General features: G+C 54.0%; 1 protein-coding gene across 2 annotated transcripts in view; it reads right to left on the reverse strand.

The window, feature by feature from the left end:
• The window catches only part of EPHB2 (EPH receptor B2), a 184,806-nt gene that overhangs the window by 27,470 nt on the left and 133,578 nt on the right, over nucleotides 1–23,758 (reverse strand). For both annotated transcript variants that reach the window (XM_045898483.3, XM_045898482.3), the window contains exons 4-5: nucleotides 16,032–16,187; nucleotides 14,537–14,872 (exon numbers count right to left, since the gene is read on the reverse strand). In XM_045898483.3, the coding sequence (XP_045754439.2) occupies nucleotides 14,537–14,872; nucleotides 16,032–16,187 (492 nt within the window). The remainder of the gene's footprint in view (nucleotides 1–14,536; nucleotides 14,873–16,031; nucleotides 16,188–23,758) is intronic.

Consider the following 23,758-nt stretch of genomic DNA (forward strand, 5'->3'; position numbering starts at 1 on the left):
AATACATTCTCACCAGATGCCTGGACCGCGAGGTGATGTTTCTCGGGCTCCAGGAAGTCACTTGAAGGACTTTCAGGGCTGTGCATACATGTATCATAGTAACAATGATAAAGCCACGAACCTAACACTGACTGAGCCCTTCTTCTGAGCCCAGCACTTTTCTAGGCTCTTTACACCTATCAACATAGAGAATTCTGAGAGAATTCTCACAATTGCCCCATTAGCTGGGGGCTACTAACATCCCCAGTTTATAGATGGGGAAACTGAGGCTTGGAGCTGTTCAGTAACCTGCTCAACGGTCATGCAGCAGTGCAGTGCTGGGCCAGACTTGAACCCGGCAGCTCAGGCTCTTCACTGGCACAGTGCCCGGCTCCAGGGAAATGGTCCCTGGAGATTAGTGAGGTTAACTGCTAGAGCCCAGTGGAGGGGCGGTCAGAGTGCTCCGTGACTCAGTTTCCTCATCTGTAAAATGTGCCTGAGGGTAACGTGCCCCGAGGGCTGCTGCGGGGAGCAGATGTGTGAACTCGTGTCCACTGCTCAGTGTGGCATCTGGCAGGTGGTCAGCGCCAGGAGCGTTCACCCATGTCACTGGGTTCTTGCCACTGTGCACTGAGCAGCTGACCCATGTCACCTCATTGCGTCCTCTCAACAACAATGCGGGATGGGGGTTAATATCCACAATTTGCAGAGGAGGAGACTGAGGCTCAGAGAAGCATGGTGGCGCCGAGCCGGGCCTGGAGCCAGGTTAACCCGCCCCAGCCATGCTCCCGGCCACTGTCCCCTCATTCTCTGACCCCATCTCCAGCCCAGACCCGTCTCTCCCTCTGGAGCTGAGCACTCTGTTCTTCAGGGCTGCCGGAGGCCCTGGCTCCTCTGTGGGGCCAGGCCGTCCACCCTCCTCTCCCGCCTGCTGTGGTCCGCGTCCACGGGCAGAGTGCGCCGTCACTGCGCGTCTGTCGTACCCGTGAGCCTCGGACACACGCTGCACCCACAAGCATGGGAGAGCCGTACTGCCATCAAGCCACAGGGATGTGACCTCAGTCAGCTGGGGCCTTCTGTGGGCAACTGAACCCTCGGATGAGAAGATTTCAACCCGGCCCCAGAGAGGCAGTCCGGCGCAGTGGTCGGAAGCCAGAGGGTGGAATCAGACTTGCAAGGAAATCTGCTCCCCTCTCCCTGGTGCTGTGGCCTTCAGCAAGTTCTCTCAACCTCTCTGAGCCTCCCTTCCTCCCCTGGCCCATCCACTGCGGACCCTTCCCTGGCAAGGATGTCATGAGCACGAATGGAGAAATGCATGTAAAGGCTTGACCATGGTGCCTGGCACCATCAGGAGGGAGAGCTTGTTAAAAACATGTCAAGGGCCGCCTGGCTGGCTCAGTGCATGGGGCACGTGACTCTTGATCTCAGGGTCGTGAGTTTGAGTCCCACATTAGGCGTAGAATTTACTTTAAAAAAAAATTAAAGAACACTTTAAGAGGCAGGGGTGGGGGGGGCGGGGCGCCTGTGTGGCTCAGTCAGTTGAGGGTTCGACTCTTGGTTTCAGCTCAGGTCATGATCTCAGGGTCATGGGATCGAGCCCGCGTCCAGCTCCCTGCTCAGCGGGGAGTCTGCTTGAGATTCTCTCTCCCTCTGCCCCTCCCCCACTCTTGCTCTCTCTCTCTCTCTCTCTCTCTCAAATAAATAAATAAATTAAAAAGAGGAACATTTCAAGAGTATAGAATGGTGCCAGGGGCTGTGGGCTGGGGGAAAGGAGGAGATGCTGGTCTAAGAGCACAAACTTCCAGCTGTAAGAAGAATCAGTTCTGGGAGCTAATGGACAGCACGGTGACTATAAGAAACAATACCACAGGGGCGTCTGGGTGGCTCAGTTGGTTAAGCGACTGCCTTCGGCTCAGGTCGTGATCCTGGAGTCCCGGGATCGAGTCCTGCGTCGGGCTCCCTGCTCGGCGGGGAGTCTGCTTCTCCCTCTGACCCTCCTCCCTCTCATGTGCTCTCTCTCTCTCACATAAATAAATAAAATCTTAAAAAAAAAAAAGAAAAAGAAACAATACCATATTGTATATTTGTAAGTTGTTAAGAGAGTAGATCTTTTTTTTTTTTTTTAAAGATTTTATTTATTTATTTGAGAGAGAGAATGAGAGACAGAGAGCACGAGAGGGAAGAGGGCAGAGGGAGAAGCAGACTCCCTGCCGAGCAGGGAGCCCGATGCGGGACTCGATCCTGGGACTCCAGAATCATGACCTGAGCGGAAGGCAGTCGCTTAACCAACTGAGCCACCCAGGCGCCCAAGAGAGTAGATCTTAAATGTTATAACCACACACGCAAAAATAGTAATTATGTGAGAGGTTGGAGGTGTGAACTAACCTTACTGTGGTAATCATTTAGCAAAATATACACATGAATCAAGACATCACATTGTATACCTTAAACTTTCATGTTATTCGTCAATAATATCTCAATAAAGCTGGAAAAATATTTCAATTCACAGAGTGGCTATGGGGCCAGCATGATGCTGGGTTCTGGGGCTCAAGAGAGGAACCTCTCAGGTCCCTGCCTTCCAGGGGCTCGGGGTCTAAAGGGAAAAAGCATATTTTTTCACACAATGATTGCCACCTCCAGGCTGGAGCTCCTGGGTCCAAGCCCCCGGGTCAGGACTCAGCCAAGGTGATCCAGGCCTAAGAAGGGGCAATGTCCTTCCCTTAACTTCTCTCCCCGTGATTTCACCTCCCAACAGTGAAGTGGCAGAATTCGTCCCTAAAGATTAGTGCACTTTTCAAACTTGAGGGGGCATAAGGAGATAACCAGGAGACTTTGTTAAAACTCACTTTACTGGGCACTCCACCCCTCTCCCCAAGATTCTGATTCAACAGGTCTGGGGTAGGGCCTGAGGATCTGCAGTTCTAACAAGCCCCCGGGTGATGCCGATGTTGCTGGTGTGTGGACCACACTTTGAGGAGCAGTGGATTCAGGACCAGAGAAGGAAGGGGACTTGTCTAAGGTCACACAGCAGCTAGGGGCTGGCATAAGAGCCTAGACTAGCTGAATCTTGATTGAGTATATTTTCCAACCACAACACCACTTCTCACAGCCCGGCTCCTGCAGAGACTGGCCCTCTCATCTGCCCAGGCTAAACTTCTGGAACCTGCAGGTCTGGAGTGTCTTGAAGCAGGGGTACAAGAAGTCGTTGGGGAGGTGCAGGGCTGAGGCTGCCCAGGAGCCTGTCCTCTCCTGAAGGCACTGGGGAGCCACAGAAGGACTGCAGTGGACAACCTGCTCCTCATATAAAAAGCTTGTCATCTTGACAACACCTGTATGCCCCCATGGTGCCCAGAGGAAACACAAAAGGAAGGCCAACCCCTAACACCTACTTGTTCACTCTGTGCCAGGTGCTTTTCCAGATGCTTTACGTAGTGAACTCCTTTGACACTCATATGGACCCTATGAGGCGGGTATTATTATTATACCCATTTTATAGATGAGGAAATGGAGGCACTGACGTATGAAGTAACTTGCCCAGAGTCACACAGTTAGCAGGCAGCAGAGCTGGGATTTGAACCCTGGCCCACTCAATCCAATGCATCCTTCCCTTCGTTGACTGTGGCTGATATGGGCTGAGCAGGGAGGTCTGGAAACCAGTGGTCATCAGAGGGCCTCTGAGGACACGCTGGTCTGGTTCCCATCCTGTTGCTGCCAAGCGCACTCCACCCGGCTCCCGCTGATTCACCTCGCCCACCACCACCCAGCCCACCTCAGCTCTGGGAGCTCAGCTGTTGGTGGGGCAGGTCCCACACAGCTATGGGGGTCTGGGCTTGGTGGGCTTAGCTGGCAGGCTTGGGTTACAGACAGCTCACCCGGGCTCTGATCCCATAAGCCCTGTCACCCTGGGCGTGGCAAGGAGGCGGCATTTGCTGGGAAGATGATCAAGGCGGGCCAGTGGGGGCCAAGCAGGGCTGGCCTTTCTCCTGGAATCTGGGGGGATTGAGAAAAGGGAACAGCTGGATGTTCTCCCATCCCTCCTGCCGTCCACCGCCCACCCTGGGGTATCAGGTTTCCCTGTAAGTTGGTCTTCAGGGAATTCTGGTATTTTCAATTACCAGCCGGGCACGCCGGCAGGGGGCTGGGGTCAGTGGTGCCCTGTGACCCCTGCAAGGAGATGGAGCCCCAGGGAGCAAGCACAAAAGAGGCTTGTGGCTGAGAGGGGAAGGGGGAGGCCGGCCAGGCAGGGCCTGCTTGGCTGGAGCAGGTGTTCAGGGGCCCTGCTGCCCCCAGCAAGCCCTGGGGGAGTGTCCAGTCCCTTCATTAGCTGAGACTTGGGGAAGTAGCCTTCCGCATATACCTCCGTTTCCCCCTCTGGGCATGAAGGGGTTGAATGAGGAGGTCTCTCGGGGCCTTCTGGGACTAGGAGCCTTTGACGGGCAGGAAGACAGGAGGCCCGAGACCAGAGGGTGTGGGTTTGGGCTTTGCTCAGCTTCGTCTCCACAGCCCCGAGCTCCGAGGCAAGAAGGAGCCCGCCGAGAGTACTCGGCCTTTACCCTTTCACCGGTCAGAAGACCCCAGGAGCTTAGAGGAGTAGGGAGAAGTCACTGGGCATTGGCAGTGTGAGACCCCCCACCCCAAGCCCCAGTCTCAGTGACATCTTCACTGCTGTCGACAGCACGCCGTGACTTCCCACTGCCCCCCAAATAACATACAGATGCTCCACGTGGCCTCCGGGCGCACCTGCCTGGCACCCACCACCTCCGTGCACGTGCCCCTCCACTCCCAAGTGCCGTCCACACTGGCCACCTTTCTGTTCCCAATCACACCAAGGTCATCCTTTGCTCAGGGCCTTGGCCCCACGGTGTTTCTGCCTGGACGCCCCTTGCCCCGGATCTCCATGGCCCCTCAGGAAGCCCTCCCTGACCATCCACCCGCTCCCGTCCCCTGCCACCCCACAGCGGCTTTCTTTGCTTTGCAGTGTTAACAGGGACCTTGTCTCTCTTGTTCAATCCCTTATCCCTAGTGCCTGGGACGGTATGACAGTGTGTGGCTCAGAGTAAGCACTTATCCATATTATTGGAGGAAGGAAGGAGAGAAGGAAGGGTAAGGCTCTCCCCTTTTTTAGCACCTTCAGGAACCTGGCTGAGTCACTGACCTTGGGGGCTGGGAGCCAGGGGAAGGCAATGCAGCTTCCATGATGGGCACCAACCATTTGCTCTGCCTCAGACCCCGAGCCCACTTGTGATGTGACCTGCTGCGGTGGCCTGGAGCCTCTAGCCGACCAGCCGGCTTAAAATACCACAACAGGGCATCGCAACTGCGCTTACATTCTCCGGGACTCTTGGAGTTTCCGGTTGATAGCGGGGTCGCTCTTTTAACTGTGGCAATACATTAAACTCCTGATGATCCAGCTGCAATTCTGGGTGACCTGATCATAACTGTCACAACGGAATTTCCACAAATAAAACGCTTCCAGAAAATGGGCCTCATTTCTTTCTGATTGGACCAAACATTTGCGCTGTGGGTAGAAAAAGGAAAAGCTGAGAACTGGTGTCAAGGTGGTACTTTGCTATGAAAAAAAGGAGTTCTGTGGCCAAGAAAGGTACAGAAACACAGAGTTCTAGACCCCTGCTTATGAGACCCACATTGTATATGCCTTTGTTCAAGGCTCTGAGAAGTCCTGCAGGGGAGAGACCCAGTTAACCTGGCAGTCGAGGTTTCCTTTGGCTTCAGAACCCCTTTTTCATGTAATAGTTATTAATGTCTTTTGGAAGTAGCAATTTGTGGAACATATTTTTTTTTGGGAAAAACCCCAAAACAACAAAAATTGGGTCTAGGAGATACTGTCTTTTCCCTTGAACCCAAGAAAAGCTCCTGTCTGCGGTGGCTGTTCATCTGTTCATTCATTCTTCCCTTGATTCAGCTTAGATTTAACAGCACCTTCTGGGTGCTACACGATCAGATGCAGTGAGGTTAATCATGTCTGCTTCACAGATGAGGAAAACGAGAGTCAGGTCAAGTCTCCTGCCTAAGGTACCTCAGCTCACAGGTGGGATCGAGACCCAGACCTGCCTGACTCTACAGCCTGGGTTGGTTTGTTCTCCCTGATTTCTTGGCCTGAGCCATGCACATGATCAGAGCAGGCTAAGGCCAGGCCCTGGGCTTGGTACCATGGATACCTCCAATGGCCCACCTGCCCATGGGATGCTGGACAGCCTTGATCTTACCTGTGGCTGCTGGATGGGACCCAGTCCTACCCCAGCACCTGGACTAGCAAGGTGGTAAGAGCCTGAGCTTCAAATCAGGTAGCCCAGGCAGCATATCTCGCCCTTTGGTGCCTCCGGTTCTCCTCTACAGAATGGGGACAGGGCATGGATGTTGGGAGGTTAAATGAAAACCTGCATGTCACTTGCTTAGCACAGGCTTAGGTCCAGAGTCAGGGGCCAGGGGACGTCTGTCATATGGAGCTGTCTGGGCCGCTCAGAATCTTCTGAATCTTTTTATTTTTTTAAAATTTTACTTATTTATCTTAGGTAATCTCTACATCCAATGTGGGGCTCGAACTCATGACCCCGCGATCAAGAGTTGCACGCTCTCTGACTGAGCCAGCCGGGTGCCCCTGGGCTGCTCAGACCCGTAAGCAGCACTGTGAGTAGCTGAGTGGTGGTAATGGTGGTGGTGGAAGGGAGGAGATGCAGCATTCATTCAGGGTTCAGATCCCAGCTCTCTTATGCCCCGGAGACTGTGTGACCTCAGGCAAGTTACTTTCCTCTCTGAGCCCAGTTTTCTCACCTGCAAAATAGGATGTGGCAGACATGACTTACTGCCTGCCCAAATATCCATTCTTTCTTTTTCAAATTAACAAAATCTTGGTTCTTAGCTAGGCACATTATGCCCCAAACAAGACTATATTTTCCCCAAACTCTCTGGTAGCTACAAGTGGCCATGTGACAATAGGATTGCCAATGAGATATAAAGCTAATGTAATATGTGGGACTTCCAGGAAGTCTCTCTTAAAGGGAAGGGCCTTCTCATTCTCCTTCTTTCATCCTGCTGCCTGGGACATGGCTGTGATAACTGGAGCTCTCGTAGCCATTCTGGCCCATAAGAACAAGAAGCTGTGTGCCGGGAAGCTTGGATCCCTGATGATTCCACGGAGTTGCAACTTCTGACATCCTTTACATATAAGAAAAATAAACTTCCATTTTGTCTAAGCCACTATGGTAGACTGGTTGTATTATTATTATTTTTTTAAGATTTTATTTATTTATTTGACAGAAAGAGAGAGAGAGAGAGAGACAGCAAGAGTGGGAACACAAGCAGGGGCAGAGGGAGAGGGAGAAGCACGCTTCCCGCTGAGCAGGGAGCCCGATGTGGGGCTCAATCCCAGGACCCTGGGATCATGACCTGAGCCGAAGGCAGATGCTTAACGACTGAGCCACCCAGGCGCCCCTGGTTGTGTTATTAATCACGTCCTTATATCTTCACTCTTTGCCCTATAACTTGTGTCAAACTGTCCCCCAACTTTGGGCTGAGCCATGCGACTTGCTTTGGCCAATGGGATATTAGCAAACACGATCTAAGCAGAGGCTTGACAAGCCCTTGCATATATCTGCTGGCTATCTTGGTTCCCTGTGATTGCCACAAGAACACGCCCAGGCTGACCTGCTGAAGAAGAGATACGCAGAACAGAGTTGTTGCCCTAGGGGTCCCAGCCAGGACCATCCTGACCATCTGACAGCAGCCAACCCCAAATGTGTAATAAAGCCCTGAAAATATCCAAAGATCTGCCGAGTGACCCAGAGTGCAAACCCATGAATGCACCCCCACCAGGACCCGCCCGGCCGATCCGGAGCCCCTTGTGCTAGAAAAATGCTTCTTGCTTTTATGCTGTTGGTGTTGTGGTTGATTGTCCAACAGCATTACCGTGGCAGCAGCTATCTGTTATTTTTTTTTCCTGTTTTGTGCAGCGAAACTCAATCTTAACTGATACTCTAGGCTGGCAGTGCCTTCCCTGCAGAAAGCTTGGGGGGATCAAAGAGGCCGATGTGTGCAGAGGGCTTAGCCTGGGGAGGAAAGTGCCCTCTCCCTCTCCCTTCATTTCTCCAGGCCTGCGTCTCACCGGGGGCTCTCTCGGCCCATCTTCCTCTGATCCTCTTGGCCCCCAGGGAGAAAAGTAGGTGAGTACATGCTCATGCGAGTCCTAGAGACTGAGCCACTGTATGCTTGCCCCCCAGGAGGGCAGGAGGATCAGAGGAGAACACACTGGCAGAAGGGGCTTTGGAAAGTTGAAAGTCCTTCCATGAGAAAGCCATGCGGAGTGGAGTCCTGGATGGGGGCCGTGACGCTTGGCTGGGGTGCTGGAGACTGGCTCTACCACCATCTGCTGGGTCATCTCGGACAGCCACTTAAGGACCTCTCTGGGCCTCAGTTTTCCTTTCTATAAAAAACGAGGTGTGCACTCCAGGGCCCCTGACAATGCTGATGTGCTTTAATTTGGCTTATGTTACCTTCTGCAATAGGCAGAATGATGACCCCCAAAGATGTCCACATCCTGATCCCAGAATCTGTGAATATGGTACCTTACACAGCAAAAGGGTTTTGCAGATGTGATTAAGGTCATGGTCCTCGAGATGGGGAAATTACCCTGGATTATCCAGGTAGACCCAGTGTAATCTATTGAGTCCTTAAAGGAGGAGAAGCTTTCGCAGCCGAGAGTCAGAGAACCAGAGGGCCGGAGCATGAAGAGGGCTTGGACCCCGTTGTAGCTTCTGAGATGCAGGAGCCACGTGCAAGGACTGGAAAGAGGGCCCCTCAGGTGAAGGGCAGCGGCCAGTCGGCAAGGACAGGGACACCTCACTCCTACCATCCCATGGCACTGAGTTCTGCCAACACCTGAATGAACAAGGAAACGGATCCTCCCTTAGAGTCGTCAGAGAGGAACGCCGCCCTGCCAACAGCTTGATTTGGGCCCGTGAGATCCAGACTAGTCTTCTGCCCTACAGAGCCGGGAGGCGGGAACTGCGGCTCATTCTAAGTTGCTAAGTTAGTGGCATTTTGTTACAGCAGCAAGAGGAAACGAAGACACCTTCTGGATTCATTTGAAGCCTAGCTGCCATGTCTCATCCACGGACTCTGTGCTGGGTGCTCTGTCTACATTATTGCTGATCTGGCCACCATCCAGCAAAGCGGGAATGATATAGATCGATGCCCATTCTGCAGGCGCGGACCCTGAGGCTGGGGGAAGCGAAGCCTCCCATGCAGCCTGGTCACACAGTGAAGACAGGGCCGTGCTGGATGAGGGCTGAGCCCAGCACTGATGACGACTTTTTGCCCACACGACCCACTAGGACGGGACAACAGGGGAACTTCCTAACTAGTCAATCTCCTGTTCAGTTCTGGTGATGCCAAACACCGCCTTTGCCGCCCGGGCTGTGGTGTGCACCGGCCCCTGCTCACATCCTGCCCGGCCTCTGCAGAAGGCCTGAGTCCCGCCAGCACTGGGCCCCAGTCTGCCACCGCCGGCCTGGTGACTAGGGACAAGTCGCCTCCCCCTCGATGCCGTAATTTCCTTACCCGTGAGACAGGATAATGATAGGACCCACCTCCTAGGGTTGTCGTGAAGATGTATCATCAAGGACTCGGGATAGGGTCTGGCACAGAGTAAACGAACCATGGGAGCCATTATTATGATTAGGGGGGTCACAGAACGATCTCCGCTTTCTGACTGCCTGCATGTACCAGGCAGCCTGGGAGGCACCTTGAGACATGAGCTCAAAGCCTCCCAGCAGTCCTGTGAGGAGGGGTGGTGATGCTCACGAGGAGATGCATTCAGACGTGGTCTAAGTGACTTGTCTAAGGCTGTGTGCCAGTGAGCAGCCAGGCTTGATTCAAAGCCAGGTTTGTTTGCCAGATTCCCAAACCCAGACCCTCCCCACCCCTGCTGGAACTGGGCAGAGGTGCGGCTGCACGGAGCTTGCTCCGGGTGAGACCATGTCCGGCGCAGCCCTGGAGGGCGGCCAAGAGGACTGGACGCGCCCTGAGGACAAGCCCCACGTTACTGAAATGCCGCACGCGCCCCCTGGTCTGCACGGCTGTCTCTGTCTTGTGATTTCGATCTCGGCTTAAATGCCACCTCCTCAGAGAGGCTCTCTTCTGATGCCCACCCTGAGGGTCGCCCTCCTCCCTCCCATCCCCTAGGTTGTCTGGTTTGTTTGTGTCAAGGACTAGAGACTCTGGACAGCAGCCTGAATCCCGGGGCTGCCCCTTCCCAGCTGAGTGACACTGGGTGTGTGCTTGACCTCTCCCCACATCGGTTTCCTCTTCTGTCAAGTGGGGATGTATGGCCCAGCCTGGCCTCCTCTCTCCAGGGGCCCCCGAGAGGACACATGAATATGGGGCAGAAATATTGGAATAGCGTTCTGGAATAGTGGAGTGTGGTTCAGAGGTGGCATGATGGCTTTATGAAGTCAGAAGACAGCTCTGGCCCTGGTGAGTGCCAAGGAAGTGTGAGCAAGGCCCAGCCACTTGCCCAAAAGGAATACTTTTTCCTTTTAAGGCAATGAGCTAGATATTTATATATTGAATTTTAGGGTCTGATTAAAACCGACCACTGAATGCATTTGTCTGGAAATCAAGTCCCCAGCCTTGCTTTCCAGCCTGTCGTACTTCTCTACGCCCCACCTCACTCCACGCTTCTCTGAGCCCTTCTGCAAATGTTCACTGAGCATTCACTGTGGTGCGCCCCTGGCCAGGTGCCGGGAAAACCGTGGTAAGTAAGGAAAAGCAGACCCATTATGTACCACCACACGCTGATGGCGGGGGAGACAGACAGGAATGACATGATCAAAGACTTAAGGCTAAAATCTCAACCAGGGAGGCTTGAGGGCCACGGTGCTGGGGCTGTGTGATCAAGTGAGGAAGGTCAATAAAAATGAGCTAAGGTCTGAAGGAAGGGTGAAGAGAAAAGCAATCCAGGCAGAGGGACCATGTGTGGAGGCACCTCGTGCTCAGGAGGAACAGAAAGAACTCTCCCTCTAGCCTGCCTCCTGCACTTCCCTCTCCTGGGACACCTTCTCCCTGCATGATTCCATCTCTGCTTCTTCTAAGCATCTCCATTCTGCAAAGCCAAGCTCAAATGCCTCTTCTTCCAGGAAGCCTTCCATGATTTGCCCTTTTCCCATTCCCTAGGAGGCTATGCTCTCTCCTGCTTGTGATCTCTCTCCCCTCCCTGATACCTCCTTGGGCCCTCTTTCATGCCATCTTTTATGTAGATGCTGTGTCCATGTCTCATCTTCCCAACCAGGGCATAGATCATCAAGGGCAGGAACTGTGTCTTCTGCAGTGTAGACTTGCAGTCCCATAGCTCTGGGTTTAAATCCTAGTTGGCCTCAAGAGAGGCCTTAGTCGTGGCTCCACCTCTCTGGATCTCTGTTTCCTCATCTGGCAAAAGGGGATAAGGTGGTGAGGGCGTGGTGTGGCTGCATGGTCCCCAGCTGGGCTCTGACCATCTGAGAAAGAGTCGGCTTGTCAAGGGGCTTGAAACAAAGAGGAAGGAGAAAGGTATTTATGATCCAGAAAGCCTCAGGGCTTTGAGGTCATACAGGGGCTTAGACCTGAGTTTCCCAAATCTGCCAGATGGTAAGAAACTCTTGAGCCACTTGTTAAACATGCAGAGTCCCAGGACCCACTTCTGGAATTCTGATTCCACAGGTCTGGGGTGGGGTCCAGGAACCTATGTTCTGGAAAAGCTCTCGTATTGTTCTGATGCACAATGTGGTGGAAAAATTGAGGCCATGAGGGAAGCAGTGATTTCCATGTGTGTGATGGGTTGGATCAGTTTTCTCAGTTTCACCTCTTGGAATAGGATTATGTACCCACACCCCTTGCCAAGCCACTCTGCAGGGTTCATTTGCTGTGGGTGACTGTGCCACAGGCGGAGGAGAGGCATGCATCTGTGTGCCATGGCTTGGTGTGGATGCTTGCACTCCCAGCATCCACCATGACAGAAAACAAGCCTGGGTGGCGGCTGGTCCAAGGGGAATGGGAGACATATGGAACAGGCTGAATCCAACCCACATTCTGGAGTCCTGCCCAGCCCAGAGAGCCCTGCTGCAGATTAGCTAAACCCTAGCTGCCCCCCAGATGAGCGAGTGAGAAAATAAATATTTATTGTTGTAAACTACTAAGGTTTGGGTGGTTTTGTTATGCAGCATTATTGTAGCAATAGCTGACTGATACACTGAGGTCACACAGCAAATGAATGGCAAAGCTGGGATTCAAACTTGGGTCTGAATCCAGTGCTTGTTTCTCACTGCTTCTGTCTTTCAATTCTGAGGGCCTCCCCTTTTCCCCCCACCCCCACACCTTCCTTTCTGGAAGCCCCTCACTTCCACTCCATCCCACCTTTGTTCTCTGGGAACTTCCAGCTCCAGAAAGGAAGGGTCCACTTCAAGCAGCCCAGACTCTACTCTTTGCTACTAATAAGCTGAGCCTTCTTGAGTAGATAGTTCCACCCTCAGGGCTCCTGTATGGGTGTAGAGGAGGTCCCTAGAGCCAGGGAAAGAACCCCCACCCCTCTACCCCCTGGAGCCTGTGGGGGGAGTAGGGAGCCTGGGCTTCCCTAACTCAGGGCCTCACAGCTGAGGCTTTATAATCTGTTAGGTGTCTTTGCCAACACCTGTTGGCTTTTGGGGGTTCTCTTGGATTGCCTGCCTTGAGTCTACTCCCTCTGGACCCCACCCTGAGTAGGGCGTAAATGCACCTATGACCCTGCAAGAACAGCAGGCTCATGCTCACAACTATGTCCTCTCGCCTACAGCAATACCACAAACACTCACGAACAAAACCACACTCCTCGTACAAAAACACATGGACAGACAGGACCATATTCAGACATACAAATTCATGCTCAAACACACCCCGTTCCAAACCCCTCGGATTCAGACACACCCATGCTCAGGAATGCATGTATAAATAAGAAGCCACATGGCCGCAGAACATGGGATCCCAATCATAAACACATGGTCACCCAAACACATACAGTGACACACCCACACATTCTTACAAATACACTCCCTCACATGCACCATCAGACCCATAGTCACACTCAAGGTTCCTTGGACATACCCTGGATTGTGCCCAAGCACTGGAATCTGGTAGACTTAGTTAATTCCTGTCCCTTACCCTTCCTGCTTTGTGACTCAACTTCTCTGAGCATCATCTGTAAAATGGGGACATGGATGCCTCCTATTCAAGGAGGCCAGGGGTATGCAGTGAGGTCATGTATAGACAGTACCCCTCAACCTGGAGCTGGTTGGCCCCTCTCTTTCCATGTTCTTGTTCATGCCCTTCCTCAATCTCAAAAGACATTTCTATCACTCCCTTAAACATTTTATTAGTCCTTTAAACTGCAGGCCAAATCCTGCCTCCTCCAGGAAGCCTTCCTAGACCTCCATCTCTGGATCCCCTGAGCACTTACTGTGTGGGCCCCACTTGACATTCGAAAGATAAGGTGGGTAGCCCACTCACTTTCTCTCCCAGAGCCTAGCCTCCCTTGGCTCTTCCTTGGACAGGGCCCAGACCATGCTCTCAATAAGGGCTTGGCAAGGGTTGTTGAGTGAATAACTGAGGGCCAAACACACAGTTTTCAATCCACAGGTACCATGAGGTCCTTGAAAATCTCATGTGGTCCTTGGTTGGGGGATGAGGCTGGGAAGCGTCACAGGTGACCCAGGGGACAGTGGGCTCGGTGGAGAGAAGGGGCCGGAAGCCTAAGAGGAGTGGACTGAAGAGGGAATGGCAATAGTAGTGAGACTGCAACGTTTGGCAACTTTTTTGCCACGAAGGAAGCAGGGCAGAAGATGGAGGGCGACGGAGGGTCCCAGAAAGGATTATGCAAGATGAACTGAGGGAGAAAAGCTTGCTGGAGCTGGACTGGGGTGGGCTGAAGGCTCCTAGAAGGCGCCTGTGGAAACTGCTAGATATCTACTGGCGGTCTCCCCACCCCCCACTGGGAAAGGATCACATCGCCCAGCCTCCTTTGTGGCTTGGTGAGGCCACGTGACCAGGTTCTTTCCAGGGGCCCGTGCCCAGAAGGGATGGGTTCCACTCCTGCTTCCCTGGGTCCTCTCTCTCCCAGCCTTCCTGCAGACAGACACACCTGTGCCTCAGTTTCCACCATGCACACAGGCGGGGAGCGTGGGGCTTGCTAACGCCAATGGAAGAACCCGGGTCCCTGAATATCCGAGTGGATCCGACCTACCCATGAGCCTGGACTGCTCACCCCCGGGCTCTTCCATGACAGAGGCCACCGAACACCGGGCCTTTTTGTTAGGGGAGCTGCACGCTTACCTTCAACAGCACACGCTCACCAAACGACAGCAATTATCATAAACACCACGGCAACGGAGAGGTGACGCGTACGCTCCCAGGGGAGGACGGCCTTGGAGAAGTGGAAGCCACTCCACAGCGGGGAGGGAGCTCGGAGCGGGGCCTGCAGGGTTCCCGTTCGGGTTCACGGCCCTGCTCCCCCGGAGCGGGCATCTCAAGTGCTTACCCGCCTGGTTGGTGGTGATGTTCACGGAGGCGAACTGAGGGGAGAAGGGGCTCTGGTCGGTGACGCCGTTCACCGCCTGGATCTCGAAGGTGTACTGCGTGTGGGCCAGCAGGTCGCTGACGTAAATGCGCGGCTCGGTCAGGCCCAGCTGTCGGGGCGCGTACTGCACGTTGTCCCCGCAGCGGGTGCAGGCGCCCCGGCCCGAGCCACAGCTCTTGCAGATGATGTTGTAGACCAGGTCCTCGCGGCCCCCTGAATCGCGGGGCGGGGTCCACTCCAGCATGAGCGAGGTCTCGTTGACGCTGGAGATCACCGCCTGGGGCGCCGAGGGGATGGCTGAGGGTGGGGAGAGGTGTCGGTCAGTGGGGGCTGCGGAGGTACATTCCTAAGAGACGGCTCTCTGCCCGCTGCCCTGGCTCCAGCCCAGGCCCCCAAAGGCTTCCTTCAAATCCCTTCTCCCCTCCATCCCCCTGAGAGATGCTTCTAGAATATAACTCGTTTTGCTGCACATCTGCTTAACGCTTTCCCCTTGGACTCCAACCTCCTCGGTGTTTGTTACTAGGGCCGGTCTTTGTGTGTTGGGGATCATACCCACCCGGGATCTCTTTCCCCTTCTTCCTTCTAACAGAACCCAATTTTATTCAGGGTGGTAAGATGTCCAGCTAGGAGACTAATTTCCTAGCCTCTTGTGATGAAGAGCTGGCCATTGATATACTGCAGAAGTTGTTGGTCAGGACTTTTTCTTAAAAGGAGACCACTGTAAAATGTCCCTTTGTCCCTTTCCTTCTTCCTCTGCCTAGAATGTGTGTGATGGCTGGAGCTTCAGCAGCAATGCTGGACTATGGACTATGAAGTGACCCAAAGGATAGAAACCACACACTGAGGATGGCAGCCCAGAAAGAGTGAGCCAGGTCCCAGAGAACTCCATGGATTTGTCGTAATATCCCAGGACTGCCTATCTTCAGCGTTCTGCTATGTGAGAGAATAGAGTCCTATGGTTTAAGCCACTGGGGTCAGCTCTCTGTTGCTTGCAGCTGAATTCCATTCCTGTCTATACAGGAGATGGTAAGATTGCCCTCCTAGTCACTCCTTTCTTAGAGAACCTTGGCCTGAGATTCAGGCGGCTGCTGCCAGGTTAGAACACTGGGCAGGCTTTTCTGTCACACATACCACCTGCGTTGGTTCTCCTTCTGCCAAGCCTCCCATTCACCGTCCCTTTGTGAATCGAGACCTTGACTTTATCCTCCATGTGACTGGCAGGAGGAGGTACGGAGCCAGATGTCAGCTCCACGGTTGCTGCGCATTGGCAGGGCAGAGACCCCAGGATGGTCCTTTTCCAACCACTTTTTCATTTCCCCTCCCACCAGGTGATGGGCCACTCCCCGCTCAAGAAAGGCTGGCTGGAGCCAGGCAGCCGCCCACCCCTTGCTCCGAGCTTTCTGCAAGGGGACTCAGGACGCAGTGGGGCATCGCCCTCCAGGGGCCCCGAGCGTACTTGTGCAGGGCATGTCGAGGGGGTCCAGGTCTGCTCTGTAGTAACCATTGCGGCAAACACAGTTGGTCGCCCCTTCTGAGGTGGTCCGGCTGTTGATGGGACAGTGCGTGCAGGCCTCGTCCCCTTGGTTGGCCTTGAAGGTTCCAGATGGGCAACCTGGGAGAGAAGACAAGGAGAGTCGCTGGGGAAACCAGATGAGGACTCAGGGGCCACAAGGCATGGGGAGACCCTGTAGTCTCTTGGAGGGGCCATGAAGTGCAACTGTTGGGAAACCCCGTCTCCTAAGGCTCTTGGGGGTCTCCAGGCTCCAACAGGGCAGTCCTATCTGTGCCCAGAAGGTTCTAGGCTACCTGGTTTCTTGTCTCTGAAGCTGTCTATGGGTTCAGCGGGATCCCTAGCAATCCCTCTTCACCTTTTCCAGGTTGGCTGTGGCACCGCTTCTAGGGTCAATCCTGACTTACTCTGAAGACTCTGAAGAGGTCTGGGGCAGGAGCCAGGGTCCAGTCTTGCTCACTGATGGCTGGCTGAGCCCTGATTCTTGTAACTAGATTCCTGGCTTCCAGAGTATCATGATGATTACGTTACAGCAGAGAATTCCTAGCACAGTGCAGGCCACACAGAAATGCGATGTTATAGAGCAGAAAAGAACACGGTCTTTGGAAGTAGACAGACCTGGGTTTGAGTCCCAGTTTGGCCTGTGCTAGCCGTGGGGCCGTAGACAAGCGGCTTAACCAGGCCGAGACTCAGTTTCCTTATTTGTAAAATTATGATCCTAAGACCCATTTCTGAAGGCCACTGGGGGAATTTGGTCCAGTGTGTAAGGCACATGGCAGGAGGCCTTGCACAGTAGAGGTGCCCAACGAATAGTAGCTGTTATTACAGTAGGTGCTGGATCAATGTATTTCACCAAAGGGAGCCTGCAGTACCAGGGACAGCCTGAGGAGGGAAGTGTTTGCACTTGATGGGCATTCAGCAATCTGGGACCTTCCAGGGGCTTCGGCCTTCTTCCCTGCTCTGGGAGGATGCTCAGAATGTGGGTTCAGGCCCTGCAGCTCAGGGCTTAGGTTCTACAAGCAAGGACCACTCCTGTGTGGACCTGTGTGCAAATCCACCCTACCCTAGCCCTGGGCTGGGCATCAGGAAGCCTGGGGTCCAGGCCCTGCCCTTTTCCTGGCCTCAGTTTCTTCTGCTGCTTACTGGGGTTCATCATCCCAGCTCTGCTGTGGAGCCTGTGGAGGGGAGATCACGTAAGGGGTAAGTGAGAAGGTGGACAGGGAAGAGCTTTGCAATGGGCAAGTTCCTCGTTGGGGTGAAAGGCGGCTAAACCATGTACAGCCAGGGGGGTTCACCCGGATCACATTCCAGGCCTGTGCGCTCTGTCACCTCTGGCAGGCCACTCCACCCCTCGGAGCGTCCATCTCCTCGCGTGCAAATGGCTAACATCCATTTCCCTAAATCATTTTTCCAGCCCCAGCCTTCCAGCTTATCCTCCGTGTTCAAATACTTAGCAAACTGCCCTCCCCTCAACCCCTCAATGAGCTCCAGCCTCAGAGGCCCCCACCCCCCCGCCCCTGGTGCTTACAGTACTCGAGTTCAGAAAGCTTTACTCCCCTGCCACAATTATTCATCAAGGGGTCCCTTGGCCACGCTCTTGGCTCCCTCGGGATGGGAACTACGTCTGATTCATGGCTCCTTCCCCTGTGCCGAGCACAGAACCCGGCACTCAGCAGATGCTCCATACATACACCTCGAAGCTGGCTGCTAAAGTGGGAAGGGCTTGGGCTTTGGGGATCGTGTAAACAGAAAGGCAGTGAAGAATGGTGGTTAGTGTGCAGGCTGCTTGGCAAATCCCTGAGCTGCCTGTGCCAGGGGTGTGACCTTGGGCCAGTCACTGAAGCTATTTCCTTATCTGCAAAATGGGCACAAGACTATCTACCTCCCACAATTGCTGCAAGGATTACAGTGGTTCAATTTAGGCAAAAATGCCTAGAACAGTTCCTGGCATTACTGAACTGTATCCGATTCAAACACCGATCTGCTGGGTGACCTCAGGCAAGTAGTTCAACCTCTCTGAGCTGAAGTTTTCTCATTGGGATGAGAGCATCTACCCCATAAAGTGGCCATGAGGACCCCATGCGATGGACAGTGTCTGGCGTGGGGCAGGGGAGAGGTTGTAGTCACAACTCAGGGCTTGCTGGATAAAACAAGCACTCAGTGTATACGCCCCAGACAATTCCCCCTGGGGCACTAGAAAACAGCACTCTCCCCCTGGGGCCCTAGTTTACCTGCCTTTTGGAGGGGGTTTCCAGTAGGTGGCAGCCAACTTAACAAAGACACTGGCTGATGCCACCCTGACCAGGCCCCACGGGGATCTCGAGTCCAGCTCCAGTCCAGTCCTTAAGGAACTATAGGCAAGAGCAGAGTCAGGACTTTGATAGAACCACCCAGGCTCTCGTGACTCCAAGGAGGATGATGAGTGCTCTGGGGGTTATTAAGTCTTCCACTGGACAGATGGGGAAACCAGGGCTTCAGAGTGTAAATATGAAACAGTCAACATTTATTGAGTTTGTATAAAATCCTGGCACTGTCCTAAGGACTTAGCCCATAGTAACTCATCCAGTCCTTACCCAACCCTGTGATGGAGGGAAGGTTATCACTCCCATTTTCAGATGGAGGCGTGAAGGCACAGAGATGGGAGTCATTTGCTTGGACGTGAGCTTACAGCGGCTCAGTCTCAGGTGGTCTGACTCTAGAAGCTTCCCTAACCACCACACTACACGGCCCCGTGCAACCTGCGTTCCTGTCAATGGTCCAAGAGCGCTGAGCGGGGATTGGCAGCTCTAGTTCTGGGGGCCCGCCCAGGGCTCTCGGCACTTTGCTGCACTGGTTTTGGGGTCCTGAGTGCTCCTGTCCTCTGCTGCCTGGCTGAAGAGGCAGCCCACCATCTTGGCACAATCCAGTCAAGACCTGCAGCCTGCAGCTCTGGCTCAAGTTAAGCAGATGACGTCTCTGACGCTCAGTTTGCTCTCCTGTAGAATGGGGGAACAGGGCTCCTGTGGGGATCTAGGATCATCCTAATAGATGCCAAAAGGTTTTGTTCCTAAGATCAGGACCCTCCTGGCTCCCTTTCAGGCAAGAGCCTGTCCAGCTTAGCACATCTCTTCCATCTGCTGGCAATTCCCTGGGCCCGGCTGGTGGGTGGCTGCCCAGTCTCCCCTCCAGCCCCTCCACCTGGGCTGCCTTTCTGGCTGTCCTCTCTTGTCACCATGTCCTGGCCCCATCTCAGACTCCCCGGGCTGCCTCCTCCAGAAGCCTTCCTTCATTAGGTGTGCAGCCCGGCCACCCCTCCACCTTCCCACTGGGCATCTATGGTTTCCCTATCTATTAGCCGGTGCTTCACCAAACCTGTTCTTTCATCTGGGAAGGTGACATCACTCTCCACCCAGTCACAGGAACTCTGGATGCCTCCTCCCTACCCTCAGCCCCTGCTGCCAATTACCAGGTCTCCCCCCGCCCCCACCCTGCCCGTAGCAGTGCCCGATCCTGGCTCTTCTCTGCAGCTGTTCTACCCCTTCGGGCATCCAGAAAGCTCTTCCTACCGACTCCTTAGCCTCGTGTGGCCATCTGGCCTCCTCCTGCCCACCCCCACTCCCCTAGCCAGCTTTCTAAAGTCCACACCTTTCTGTGTCACTTAAAAATCCACAATGGCACACAATGGAATATTATTCGGCCATAAAAAGGAATAAAGTACGGATACACACCACAACATGGATGAACCTTGACGACATTGTGCTTATGAAAGAAGCCAGGCACAAAAGGCTACATAGTGTGTGCTTCCATTTATAGAAAAGTATCCAGAATAGCCGTCTATAGAGACAGAAGTAGATTAGTGGTTGCTAAGGACTGGGGAGAGCAGAGAATGGGGAGTGACTGCTAATGGGGAATAGGGTTTCTTTTTGAGGTGATGAACGTGTTCTAAAATTGATTGTGGGGATGGTTGCACAATTCTGTGCATACGCTAAAAATCACCGGATTGTACGACTTAAATAGCTGAATTCTACGGCATGTGAATGAGGTCACAATAAAACTGTAATTAAAAAAATCTGCAACAGCTCCCCAAACTCCTCAAGGACCCCAGAACCCCAGGGTGGGCACCTGCCCATCTCTCAGCACCCACCACCCCAAGCCTCGTTTCCCACTGCTCCACACAGTCGACTATGTATGGTGCCTGCCCCGGGCCCACCTCCACACTTCTGGCCTCTGCCCGTCCTGCCCTCACTCCCTGCAATGCCCTCCCGTTGTCATCAAACTCCTACACCCCTTTAAGACTTGGTGGCAGGTACCACCTCTTCCAAGAAGCCTTCCCTAAGTCACCACTCAGGGTCGAGGCGCCTATTTTAATTCCTTACTCATGAATGTGTAAGTGCCTGGCTGGACTGTCAATTCCCAGTAAGATGCCGCGTACCTAGTGGGTGATGGAGGGATGACGTGATGAGCTGGAAGGGCATCCAGCTCAACCACCTTGTGTGACACTTGAGGAAACGGAGGTGCAGAGAGGAGCAGGCCCACATGGCTCTTCGGCAGCAGAGGCAGATTCAGATCCCAAGTGTCCTGTGTAACTGTGGGGTGTGAGGGGCCTCGGCTCCGGTCGGCCACCTCTTGGCCCACAGAGAGGTCTGGAACAGCTGCCTGCCCTCAGTACCCAGTGCCCCAGGGGCTGTGCTGCTCTGTTTCTCACCTGGGAGGGCATCCAGTCCTGCCAATGTGCAGGTTTCAGGCACAGAACTGGGAAGTAAGCGGACTTGGCAGCTGCCCCCATGGCCCCCAGGCAGGTGCCTTCTCTGAGCCTCAGTCCCCTCCTCCGGAAAGGGGGCTGATGACACATGCAAGGTGTGGGTGCGGTCAGAGTCTCTGAGTGGGTCTCCCTGCCCCACTTTGGCCTCCCCGCCAATCCCCCACAGTCGCTGGGGAGATCCGATTAACCTGAATCGGACCCACCACACTCTGCTTATTTTAAACTCACCCGGGGCTCCCCGCGGCACTGAGAACTACCCCACCCCCAGCCCTGGCCCACGAGGCCCGCCAGACTGGCTCTGTGGTCTTCCTGTCGCTACTGGACACTCCCCTCGCTCAGCTGTGCTCCAGCCCCTCAGTGGGCAAGAGTGGTGTCCCTGCTTCCCATGGCTGAGCTTCTTCCTTTAGGCCCCCACTTAAACATCACCTCCTAGAGAGGCCCTCCCTGACCACCCTGGCCAGAGGGCTTCTCTCATGACACTCTGTCTCAGTCTCTGTTTCCTTTGTTGACCCTCATCACAAGTTGTAATTACATTAGAAAACAGCTTAGGGCATCTGGGTGGCTCAGTTGGTTAAGCGACTGCCTTTGGCTCAGGTCATGATCTCGGAGTCCCGGGATCGAGTCCAACATCGGGCTCCCTGCTCAGCAGGGAGTCTGCTTCTCCCTCTAACCCTACCCCCTCTTGGGCTCTCTCTATCTCACTCTCTCTCTCTCAAATAAATAAATAAAATCTTAAAAAAAAAAAAAAAAAGAAAGAAAACAGCTTAAAAACTGTGCTGTCTTTGCCTTGGAAGTGCCTGCAAAGGGGAAGAGGAACCAGGTTTGTCTGGCCCTCAAGGTTCCCTAACTCCTGGCAGACTGGTGGGAACATAGTGGGTGCTCAATACATACGTTTGTTGGATGAACGAATATGCCCCTTATGGGTGTCCTGAGAAAATACGTGGCTGGTGAAGGCCACGTTTGGTGCCACCATTACCATGTCAGTTTCATCAGGCCGCGTGGCTGCTCAGATCCCGCTTTACCTCTTGTCTTCGCTCCCCGCGGGTCATCCCAGGAGCCTGTCCACTATGGTGACAACGCATCCTGCTTTTCAGACTGGAAGTCCCGTGTCCCAGAAATGCCCTCGGTCTCTGGTAAGCCTCCGGTATGCATCTCTGGGCCCATCTGTTACCCCCTTTCACCTGTTTGCAGTTCCCTAGATGTCCTGGCCACACATACACACACACACACAGGTCCCTTTGCCTGAATGCCCTTCTCTGCATCAACCTGCCCCCTGGGACGGGGGTCTGACATGGACGCCTCTGGGAGGCCCTCCTCCACTTGCTATAGCAGACACCTCCGACCTCCACTCAGTACCCCAGACACACGCTCTGGGCAGTGGTGTGCTGGTACGTGGCTGTCTGCAGTGGGGAGGGGGGAAACCCTGATTTGTTGTTTGCCCATTTCTGTGGCGTAAAGACTCCCACCAGGGCAAATTTCATGCTACCCACCTGACACAACTGAATGTTGGGTTGGGAAGAAATGAGCATAGTCGGCTCTTGTCAGCCAAGCTGGCACCAACTGGCTCCATCCTACCATGGACCTAACCCATATGTGACTCATCTCTGTGCTGCCCATTGGTTGGTGGACCCTGGCTGGGGCAGGGGCTGGGTCTTTAATCTCCACATCTAGCAGCTAGTGCAAGGTGTGGTACACAGTAGGTGCTCAGGCAGCTCAGTTTGCTAAATGAAGGCAGGTCCGTCTCCCCAAGCGGATAGTGAGGGACTCGAGGGCCGGGGCCGTGGGTCCGATCGGCTGATATGCACACAGAACACGCAGCAGGTACTATGTAAATGTCATCTGTTATTACTCATCCAGCAGGCAGGGACAATCCTAATTCCATTTACCACGTGCTTTCCAGGTGCCAAGCCCAGTGCAGGTGATTTGCATGGATTCTCTCATGAAATCTACGTGACCACCCGCCGAAGTGGTATCATTATCACTGCCCCCCCCATTTTACAGATGAGGAAACTGATGCCCTGAGGGGGGCAAAATGTGCCAAGGTCACATAGCTACTAAATAATAGAGCTGAGGTTTGACTCCATGTCTTTGTGATTCCGAAGATCTCATTCCCAGGTGCTCCGGGACGTAGAAATTATCGGGGGGCCTGAATGTCAGTACTGAAGACCATGTTATCAGGCCTACGAGGGGACAGGGCTTGCTGGGTCACTGAGCAAGACAGAGGTAAAGCTTGACCCCCAAACACAGGACCTGGGACTGAAGCAGCCAGCTAGCATCGGCCTTCTGCAGACGCCCAGATCCCTTGGCCAGGCAACCCAAGGCACGGATGGCAGCCGGCCGGGAGAGGGAGGGAGGATTATGGGGAAACAGATTTTCTCCCCACCTGCCCCCCGGGCTCCGGGGATAGGTGATAATTGACCGAGTGAGCCCTGAGTCAGGCCGAGGCAGGGCTCCATCTGGACTTGGCACGGCGGGGCCGCTAATTGGCACTGGGTGATCCTTGCAGCCTCCTTGGCAGACCTGCTACACTGTTCCTCTCTCTCTTCCCAGAGATGCTGCTTTAATCCCCAAACCCCTGAGGGCACAGCGGAGTCCAATGCTCCGTCAGGCCCTGTGTGCCAGGCCTTGTTTGGGGAGGAAGGAGCTTCTCTGCCTTCCTGGGGGGCCTGTGGAGCAGAGGGCTCTGTCGGGGCAGAGGCGGGCTCACCATCTAGCTCCTGGGAACCCGAGCAGGAGGTCTGTTGGAAGTGGACCTGGTGTAGACCGTGGAGCTGGCCTGCCTCTCGCAGGCCATTTACTGCCTCTCGCTAACAGTGTGACCAGGGCAAGGTCCCTCACTCTCAGTTCCGTCTGTGTAACGGGGAGAATGATCACACCGATCACACCGACCTTCTATTTGGGGGGAAGACTGCGTGAGCTAATCTGGAGAAAG

The sequence above is a fragment of the Mirounga angustirostris genome, unplaced genomic scaffold (genome assembly GCF_029215605.1).
Source record: "Mirounga angustirostris isolate CCGP_5_RB_7025 unplaced genomic scaffold, mMirAng1.0.hap1 SCAF_4, whole genome shotgun sequence".
Classification (NCBI taxonomy): Eukaryota; Metazoa; Chordata; class Mammalia; order Carnivora; family Phocidae; genus Mirounga; species Mirounga angustirostris.